This window comes from Taurulus bubalis, assembly GCF_910589615.1.
Source record: "Taurulus bubalis genome assembly, chromosome: 11".
NCBI lineage: Eukaryota > Metazoa > Chordata > Actinopteri > Perciformes > Cottidae > Taurulus > Taurulus bubalis.
Genome location: NC_136599.1, coordinates 17587369 through 17598137, shown reverse-complemented (window position 1 = coordinate 17598137; position 10769 = coordinate 17587369). Strand labels below are relative to the sequence as shown.

Below are 10769 nucleotides of genomic sequence, written 5' to 3'. Positions count from 1 at the left end.
GGACATAAAGGGAGAAAGGAAAAGGGGGGCAGGAGGAAAAAGACAAGACAAGGAGACCCAGATTAAGAAGGAAGATGGCTGAGCCGGAGCTGAAATCACGGAGCAGCCGGGAGAGCGTTGCCAAGGCAGCAAGCCAGGAGAAGATTGGAGGTAGGTACAGTGCATGCTCACAGTTCTGTAAATACCACATGGCGCAGAGCCGCATTAGTCCGCCATGCACTCTGATGCAACATTGTCTCATGCAAAGTTACCTACAGATTGATGTGGCTCTGAGATGCTTCATGGTGTTTTGTGGTGATAGTGACAGGTGGCCGAGGTGGCAGGTGAAGAAGAAATGTCACTCATAATACATACAAATAGAGCTTGTGTTTTACTGGGTGTGTGAGCACACTTATCTGATAATGTGTGTGTGTACATTAACAGAGGGAGAGGGGAATAAGGTGAGAAAGTTTCTTCAGAAACAGGTTTAAAAAATCCCTCGGATGAGCCCGTTACCTGTTTTTGAGCAGTCCATGCCAGACATTTCCCTAAATTACCAGAATGTAGGGGAATAATCACCCCTAATCATAATTCTATCCCATGCTATTTGACACAAAAAAGCATGTATGGTTTCTTCTTGTTTTCATAAAAGTTGGGTATTTTATTTTATTAAAAATAATCACAGCCTCAAATATCTCTGCAAAGAAAAACACTTGTCACTTTAATGATTTTCTCTTTTTTTTTGTGATCACTTAATGGTGTAGCCTCAAATGTGAAACTCTCATCTGCTGGTCTGCCGTCCCCTCTATTCTCCAGCAGTTGAAGCAGACCCAAACCAAGATGGTCTTATTGTCGAGCAACCCGCGTCTCCATCTACCCTCATGGTCCCCGCTCCCACTGCCACAAGCCCGACCGACAGCCCGCCCGCCAAAGGAGAGAAGATCGTGCTCAAACGCAGCATCACCCTCTTCAATGGAGTGGGAATGATCATCGGCACCATCATTGGCTCTGGCATTTTCGTCACTCCAACAGGCGTGATCAAAGAGACTGGTTCAGCTGGGCTTTCCCTAATCGTCTGGTCTGCCTGTGGCGTGATCTCGACCATGGGCGCCCTATGCTACGCTGAGCTCGGCACAACCATCACCAAGTCGGGGGGCGACTACACTTACATCCTGGAGGTGTACGGCGAGCTGGCGGCCTTTCTGAAGTTGTGGGTGGAGATGCTCATCATCCGGCCGTCTTCACAGTACGTGGTGTCGCTGGTGTTCGCCACCTACCTTCTGAAACCGCTGTACCCAGACTGCCCCGTGCCTGACAGTGCAGCCAAACTTATTGCCTGCATGTGTCTAAGTGAGTTGGGGTTGTTGGCCAGGGGGAACCTTGCAAATGCTTCTCTTTCCTCACAGATGATGAATATACAAATGCACTTATTTCATAATCTCTGGTGATTCTTCCCCGACAACCTAATTTGTAAGCTTCTATGTGTCTCTCCCCACCTCCTGCAGCCTCCCTGACGTTTGTAAACTGCATCAGTGTGAGAGCGGCCACCAAGGTGCAGGACTTGTTCACAGCCTCCAAACTAGTAGCCCTGATCATCATCATCCTCTTTGGCTTTATCCAGATTTCCACAGGTGAGTCCCACTTATTCATCGACTGATGAAGCCGCAGAGGTTTCAAGTTTGTTGTGGTCAGGCTCATTCAGAGATCTTGTAAACCCCAAAGCAGCGACAATAACACAACAATTAATCAGACTAATGATATAACTCAAGCTGATATAAATTTCCAGCAATTGTTTTTTGTAGTTCAGTCAGTCTCATTATCTGGTATCATTTCCAATGAAACATCTGGATCACAACTTGATGCTCAGTTGACTGGACGAGTTAGACAAGGTGATACTAATTAACATCTTTTGTAAAACTTTATTGTTAGACTGTCCACGTAAAAAACGTTGACTTTAGTGTGAAAAATAAAGGTTCTTGTTTGATGTATGTGTGATGAGGCATGTGTCAATATGAACATTCATAGTGCAATTACCTCAGCCAAATACAATATACTTTAATTCTCAGTAAAACTCTTCTGTATTGTTGCCAATGGCTGACAGGTTTAAAAAATCTTCTATAGATTCAGATTAAAAAAACAAACTGATGTACGATCATACTTTGCTCCAAACCCTCTTTGGTGGGTGACTACATATATTGCTTTCTCTATCATCCAATATGATAGGTCTGTATTTCCCAGCATGCAGCTGTATACAGTGTGCTAATCCATCTCCCAATTGTTTATCTTTTAGTTTTTATTACCATAATAATGGTCCTAAAAGTGTAATAAAATAAAAAAACAATTATGTTTTTATCAAAGTATAGTTATCTACATTATCATCTCAGTCTCTCACTGTTGCTGCAGGTTTATTTCCTTTGTCTCTAATGATCAACAAATTGTTGACTAACACTAATGAGCCCAACCAAGCAGACTGCCCTCCTTTCAGTTTGTTAACAGTTAACTGGACACAAGGCTTGTCTGTCTGCAGCCGTGTGATTGAGTCTGAGCGAGTGTGAAGCCATACATACATACATGTGTGTCTGCATGGCTGTACTTTGAGGTTGAACTCTGACGAGAACAATTGGTTTCATACATGACTCCTCTGTAAAATGTGTAGCCTCTATAAATATGTGTACTGCATATCCTGTAATATGTGAAATATGTAACAGATATAATTGATATAGACAACATGAGGGAAATAGTGGACATTTTAGAAACAGTGATGCTTCAAATATGAGACCGTTTCTTTGCCTGCAGTATTAAATTGTCCTTATAATGAATCTCAGTGTGAACTGAATCTCCCATATGATTGTTCTTAACAGGAGGCAACTGCTGATATGATTCACAAGTGCAATGTCAACTCCATCTTGGCTACATGTATTTCAGTTTTGAAAAGCATATATATACAATATATATGAAATAGCAAAGCCACTGAATCAGCTCCAGTCATGCCAGTCAAAGGAAGTTAGTGCGTCCATCGTCTGCTCCATGCTACATCTGCTACTCCCCTGCCACCCCCTCCCATTTTTTTAGCAAGGCCACACCCACCGCCATTGTGCTCCACACTGTGTTACCATGGAAACTAGGCGGCGAAGCTTGTCGACTGTTGTCACACTGTGGTCTTTCAGAGAGGGGACTAGTGTGTGTGTGTGTGTGTGTGTGTGTGTGTGTGTGTGTGTGTGTGTGTGTGTGTGTGTGTGTGTGTGTGTGTGTGTGTAATACAGGCCTCACGGAAAGCAGACTCATTACCATTTGAAAGTGACAGGTATAGAAGTGTGCCATGCAGAAGCAAGGCAGCTTTTTATTTAACGATTAATAAATGACTGTAATACAGAATTTAATGATTCGACAGAGCAATTGTAAATGGTGCCCAGAAATGAATACATAGAAGACTTCCTGAAGAAAGATCTCTCAGAATCATATGATGCAATGTTACTTCCTGTGCATTTGAAATCTTTTGTCTGATATTGTTGGTAATAATATAGCACACTTCCCTCTTTAGTAAACTGTAAAACTGTTATGTGTGTTTATTTTAATGTGTGTATTACAGGTTCTATAATTATATGGCATCTGAAAGTAAACCACAACCTGGTCAGTAACAGTACAATTACAACACTTCCCACCTTCTATAACTGTATGTCTTATGCTGCATGTTAAAGTTCATGCCGCGTTGGTGTTTGTAGGAGACCCAGTCAGACACGAAGATTAAGAACACATATAACAATCGACTGGTGTATTCCCTATGCTCATAATTATATATTTTAGCTACTGCCAGAACAGTCAAACTTCAACCTTTTTTCTTCTTTTTTTCACTTTCATACAATTCTGTGCAGAGGCAAGAGAGCAGTAGATTGCAATAAGATAACCAATTATATGTTAGAGGAAACCAGACTTTTTTTTCTCCCTGCTGCAGTTATCTGATGCTGATGTGAACAGAGGCAAAAGGCTGTGGTAGAGTGACATTTACTCAGCCCTTTATCTTCTCTCATAGCTGTTTACCCCAGTCAGTTAAAAGTGGCTTGTGCTCTGCATCCGCTCCTGCTGCCAGAGAAACCTCACCGACATAGACTCACGCAGAGACTTGCTGCTCTTACTGTACGGCCATATTGTACACACAGACACACAAACCTGCTCGTTCTCACCTCAGACAGTGTGAGTGTCAGGTAGACCGGTGGGATAACCACTTTCCTCCTAGCACCCATGTGACGTTTGGTACTATACTGCTCCTGCTGGGGCTAGTTGCTAATTGCATGTGATGCCACTGTGCTAGAGGCTAAGAAGGTGTTTCACAGATCTGGGTAGCAGAAAGGTGGAAGGATGAGGGAGGCCGTGTGGTACCACTTTGGTCTGATAATTTTTTTCTGTACCTTTGCACATGCACTTGTGGGTGCCACTGGTTACAGATACATTACACTTCAATGGAAAAAGGCACATTTTAGTTTTGTCCCCCATAGCGGTGCTTAATTCCATAGCTTGATTCCTTCCTTAGCTCTTTGCTCTCGTTAGTGCACATAAAAACATAAAGCCGTTTACCTGTTAGTTACCATCATAATATTCGATTAATCTTGATGTGAACTCACTAACTAACCGTGAACCCGAGTTCATAGTCGAAACAAAACCTGGCCTCTCTCGACACACACACACGATACACTGGATTTGCTAACTGCTGTGGATAAATGAGAGGACTGAGGTTTACTTACGGAAGATATTTGAAATGTCAGCTGGACAGGACCTGATTATGTTTCAGGACATCAAAGCAGCTCAAACCTGGAGGCAACGGGTTCAGACAGAGTCCCAATTGGCGAGTTGAAAATGTCAAGGCTGTCAAAGGGCAGACAGCGACAGAAGCAAAAGGGGAAATTAAAGAGGGTCGCAGCCCTGAATGAGAATCCCTTTAATTTCTACGAAACCACACGATTACTTCATAAACTAAAGTTGTTACTGGAGAGAGAGTTTCAGGTGTCTTAGATTCCTTAAACTTAATCTTATTTGTATGTGTGTGCAGGTGATGTGCCGTACCTGAAACCAGACAAAGCATTTGAAGGCAGCAAACTGGGAGTGGACAATATCGTCTTGGCTCTGTACAGTGGACTCTTTGCTTTCGGAGGCTGGTGAGGCATTTGTGACCTATTTTGATGTAATTATAGACCAGCAATATAACTAATTTGTTGATAGCTGCCAACTGTTTGCTTTGCAATACAACATACAGTAATTCCAGTCTTTACCCAATCGCTAACATATTGTTTAACTCTATTTCTTTTCTTAGGAATTACCTGAATTACGTGACCGAGGAGATGATCAATCCAGAGAGGTGACATAAATGTGATGAATGTTGCTTTAAGGATTGTACATGCCAACAGCATGACTGCCCTCATCCATGACCGAGCTTGCTTACCATCATTTGATTGCATGGAGAAACAGCACACAAAGGGACATGATGCCCTTTACATTGTAATGCAATCCAATAAAAAAGCAATCTCAAAAACGTCTCTAGAGCTAAATGCACAGCTCTCTTGACAAGTGTTGGATTGCATAGTTAAATGTTGCAGCTGCTTTTCTTAATTTAATATTGTAAAGTTTAGCACGGCTGACCACTTTACGACACTAATCAGATATGAAATACTGTGGTCACGTTTGCCGACTGGAATGCATGAAATTATATCACTGAGCTCATAAATACAATGGAAACAATCAGATATTATACAAAAATATGGTAGGTTTTCTTTACTCAAATTACCTTTGACCCCTCCACAGGAACCTGCCCTTGGCCATCATCATATCCATGCCTATAGTAACGGTGGTGTACGTGTTGACCAATCTGGCCTACTTCACCACCATCTCTCCTGAAGAGATGGTCGCGTCTGAGGCCGTTGCCGTGGTGAGCTTTGTCTTTCTGTCATAAAGTTAGCTGCAACTGGCCGACTCTAAGTCAAAGCCATCAGTTGCATCTGGCTGGTCGGCTGTGTTTTCTCATACATGCTGTGCTGTTTGACAGAGTTTTGGAGAGTACCATCTTGGTGTGATGTCCTGGTTGATTCCTGTCTTTGTGGGACTGTCCTGCTTTGGAGCCGTCAATGGATCCCTGTTCACGTCAGCAAGGTGTGAGAGAATACAACTTAAGTAGCATTTTAATGCTAATACACCAGTTTGTAGCATATTTAAATGCAAACCAGATTGTTTTTGGAGCGCAGTTTATTTACAATAGTTAAAATTGCAAGGCAAGTTTATTTGTATCGCACATTTCAACAACAAGACGATTCAAAGTGTTTCACATAAAACCATTAAAAGCATCAAAACATAATGCAGAAGAAAACAAGATTTAAAAACAATTAAGAACATTAATTTTAAAACAGAAACAAATAGAGTAAAAGTTGCAGTGCAGTTTAAGAAGTAAAATGCAGTAGTGAGATGCAGAAATGGATTACTATCCTTGAATCTAGTTCAATTAAAGGCAACAGCAAACAGATTTGGAGTCAAATATTGGTCTTTAAGGTGTTAAACGCTCTCAAATGTAGGGAGGATATGCACTCTTATATGATATGACGGTAGATCTGAGACGGTTACGGGTTAGAAAATGTTATCAAGGCCAAAAGAACCGCTACAGAGCTTTCTCTCTTCTAGGTTGTTTTACGCTGGAGCTCGAGAGGGTCAACTCCCTGCTGCTCTGGGTTTGGTCCACACAGACCTCTTCACACCAGTGCCATCTCTCATCTTCACAGTAAGACGCCTGCTACTAACAGCTTTGATCTGACAGTTACTTTTATGTTTTTTTTTACAATGATCACCTTTAGAAATTCTTGTTGTTAAATCAGCTCAACAACCTGTGATGAAATCCACTAAGTCAAATATGACCTTTATTGACGTATATATCGCGGCTATAGGCTATTTTAACTGTTTTTATTTGACAATATTCCTTTTGTCAAAGCCTCTAAAACTAGTCACAACTCTCTGAATGTTCAGCATGAGAGCATTTTGCAAATTTCACAATAATTAGTCTTAAATCATATTTCCAAATAACTTCAAGATTACAACATGTGTATGTTTATATGCTAAGTCTAATATATTGTCTTCTTTTTGTCTTCTATCAGTGTTTGCTGTCCATGATGTACTCCATTTCGCAGGACATCTTCTCTGTCATCAATCTGTTCAGCTTCTTCACCTGGCTGTGTGTCGGCATGGCCATCGCCGGTATGATCTGGCTTCGCTTTACCAAGCCCGAGCTCAGAAGGCCCATTAAGGTACAGTAAACATGTCTGGCAGGTTGTGTTGTAAATACTTTTTTTTCTGGAGATTTATCTAAGAAAAGTCATTTTTAAAGGATTTAAGACTCACTGCGACATATACAAGTTATGTCAGACCTTTACTCTATCTGAACCTCAGTCAGTTTCCTTGTCTGTCGAAAACACCAACACGTCTCCTGGTTTCATAGAGCATCCACTTTTCTTTTCTTTAAAATAAATAAATAATAAAAGCACCATTGTATCACTACTCTTGTTATTGGTGGAACCATACTGTGTTTTCAGAATAGGAGGGAGTGGCGTTTCCACGCATACACGGCTCTTTGTTTCTGTTCCATCATGGGAACATTACTTTGGTTGACCAGTCTTTCATCTTTGCTTTCAGCCTGAGTGCTCTCAGCCCATTTGTTTTATAAGATGAACCTCTAACAAGCAATACATAGCTCCCAAAAAAATACCACTAAAGTAAAAGTACTTATTATGCGGAATGGTATAGTATAGTATAATGATATATCATCATTTATTTATTGCCTTTATTTTGTATTATTGATCTGAATTTGTAGTGACAATAAACTAAACTGATCAAATCAATGCAGCAGCATAACAGCGGTAGGAATTGTAGTGGAGTAAAAATATAAAGTAGCAGAAAATGAAAATAATAACCTAATAAGGCAAATTACCTCAACGATTTATTGTATCATTATCTCATTACATCATCAGTGTAAGTTGCATTGTTTTGATGATTTTACATGATTCATTCTATGACATTTATAGTTGTGTTTCCACTTTTCCAGCTATATAGATATACTTGTATCATTTTACAACATATTACTGATAATAACTAATGGCAGCGACGATAAAAAAAGTAACATTTCCTGAAACTCAATTTTAAAGGTCATTAGTAGGCTTTTTATCTACCCTCCTCTTGTTTTCTACCAGGTGTATCTGTTCATCCCCGTGACCTTTGTTTTGGGCTGTGTCTTCATGATCATCGTGTCCTTCTGGGCCGCTCCGTTTGAGTGCCTGGTAGGCAGCGGCATCATTCTCACAGGCATCCCGGCGTACCTACTGGGCTACAAGTGGAAGAAACCTCATGTGATCCAGAAGATGCTGGGTAAGTGAGACTTCTTTGTTTCTTTTAATACCGTCTTTGTCTATTAGTTCAGGCAAAACCGAGAAGCATTCCTTACAGTTTGTTGTGAAATTCATGTGAGAATATCTGCTTGAGTGCAGTCGTGGGCAGTGATACATGTGGTTTGTTTATATAGTCGGCGGGAAAGACGCAAACGAAAGACGTTGATCCGATGTTGAATTAAATCTACAACCTGCAGTAACCTAGGAAAAGAAAACAGACAGGGCTGATGTTGATGAGTTGTTTCTCCTCAGAAATCTTCACCATGTTCTGTCAAAAGATCTTCATGTCTGTTCCTGAGGAGAGGGAGCAACGTGAGCCGGCTGAATAACACTGGACAGACTGAACAACACGATGGACTGTGTCAATATTCTCGTCTGAACATTCTGAGCATATGTCTACATTCATTCACTTGTGATTTAGCTCAAGCTATTTCTTTTAAAACTTTAACGAACCAGGCATGTAACTGCGGAACAAATTGATATTGATAAGCTTGTCAATCTTGGTACAGGAGGGTTTACGCATGATCTTGTGTAGCCTAAAAAGTATGAAGGCCTAACTTGAAAACACTGCAGATGTTCTAAATTGGACAATTACATCTCCTTTAATATCCGAGAACATGCTTGCATGTTGCATGCTAGTGAGTTAAAGGAGAAACCTTGATCTTAAAAGGTGAATAACGATGTGCTGCCAACACAGTGTTAGAAGCTGCATTCAGATACTCTAGTGGCCTAACATGCAAGTGTATTGTTCAGCTAACGTGTCCAGATAAGTAGCTTAGCAAGACAAGACATTTGGTAACTACAAACCTCACATAGTTTAATATAGTTTATGGTTTTATAGAATAGGAAAGTTACTGACCTGTGAGTTTAAACTAAGGACTTTCTGCAACAGTTAATGAACTAATTTGAAGTAAAAGACACAGTAAACAGTGTACACATAAGGCCAGGGTTGGAGGAGGCAATGGTTAACTAGCTGAACACTGATCACATTGTTTTCATATGCTACTAATATTTGTGTGAATAACAACTGATTTTAATATTTGTATTTTGTTTGCATTCATTCAAAATGAATCCACAGCACTATCTGAAAGCACAAGCTAACGTGAGATGAAGGAGAGTATGTAATATTTCCTGAAGATGTGTTGCTGTGAAGCAGGTCTGTTTCTTGTATTTTTTTATTCTCACATCAAACCATGTCAGAGTCATGCAGTGCTCCATATGTGGTGATATTTGATGAAATGACAGTAAATACCAGCATCTGTTTGTGAGGCATTGTTGTAAGAAACTGAAGACCTGCGTAGATGTCCTTCTGGTTGTATTTAGAAAACTCCATTGTAGTGTTAGTGTTTTGTGTTGTTTGTATATATTATCTGTGCCAGCAATTGTAGTACTGATATCCTGTTTTTTTATTTTTTTTATTGTCACTATAAGACCAGAATGAATGTTGCAAATTTAGTGACATCAGCTTTGCTTTTATATTTTACCATAAAATCTTACTTCTAAACTGAATATCTGAGGTTTTCCTAAAGTTATTGAAAGAACATTGTCAATCTACTCAAGATCCCAGAGGAAAAAAAAGTCTCAGATGGAAATGAAGGAGGGTGGAAGTTATGTTAGTTGGAAAAAGTTTCTGAAATTTGCACAGAACCGAAACAGTCCCCTGAAAAATCAGACAATCCCAGTTTTGCAGAACACTGTCAAATCAAATATATGAGCTGACATTGAATAATATTCCATATTGGTTGAAGACATCAAAGAGATAAATTAAATATTGTCCAACATAATTAAGCCAAAGCAGCAGAATGAGGGAAAGGCTGAAAGTCATAACTTCATTTTTGCAGCGACAGATGAAATGTGGCATTTCTCTTACATGAAACACAAGCGTTCTATAACCGTCATTATATTTTTTAATGGAAGTTGGACCAAGTTCTCACAATAAACAACAAAATTCAACGTTTAAAATTACAGCAGTGGAAATAAATCTACCTGTATTGACCATCTAATGACAATAACTCCTATAAGGGCATCTAATGTTTACACCAGATTGAAAGAAAAGCCGATATGAAAGTTTAATACAAATTTTGGAACATACTGCACCATGATTTAAAAACATTAAAATGCAACTTTTACTGATACGCAGTTATATGCCTTTTTCGGGTTATTTTCTATATATTATCAGATCACCTCTGGTGGAAAGTAAATTAGTGAATTTACCATAGTAAATATTATAGTACTAGTACTTTACTTATTTATTCGTAAGATAGATACAAGCACAACAATTAACAGCACAATAGCTGCTTTCAATGAGATCTGAAATAATTCAGATCACATTGAAACACAGTGTGTCTAAAAACACACATTGTTGACCCCATCATATGT

At 39.7% G+C, this 10769-nt stretch overlaps 1 protein-coding gene across 1 annotated transcript; it reads left to right on the top strand.

Moving 5' to 3' along the window:
- The first annotated feature begins 57 nt into the window (after positions 1-57).
- Positions 58-9692, top strand: LOC306743691 (large neutral amino acids transporter small subunit 1-like). The gene is made up of 11 exons (XM_079226238.1): positions 58-150; positions 796-1329; positions 1485-1610; positions 5024-5129; positions 5285-5329; positions 5773-5896; positions 6014-6117; positions 6640-6736; positions 7107-7256; positions 8196-8370; positions 8643-9692. Exons 1-11 carry the CDS (start codon positions 75-77, stop codon positions 8717-8719), a joined length of 1614 nt encoding a protein of 537 aa, XP_079082364.1. The 5' UTR covers positions 58-74; the 3' UTR covers positions 8720-9692.
- The last annotated feature ends 1077 nt before the right edge of the window (positions 9693-10769 follow it).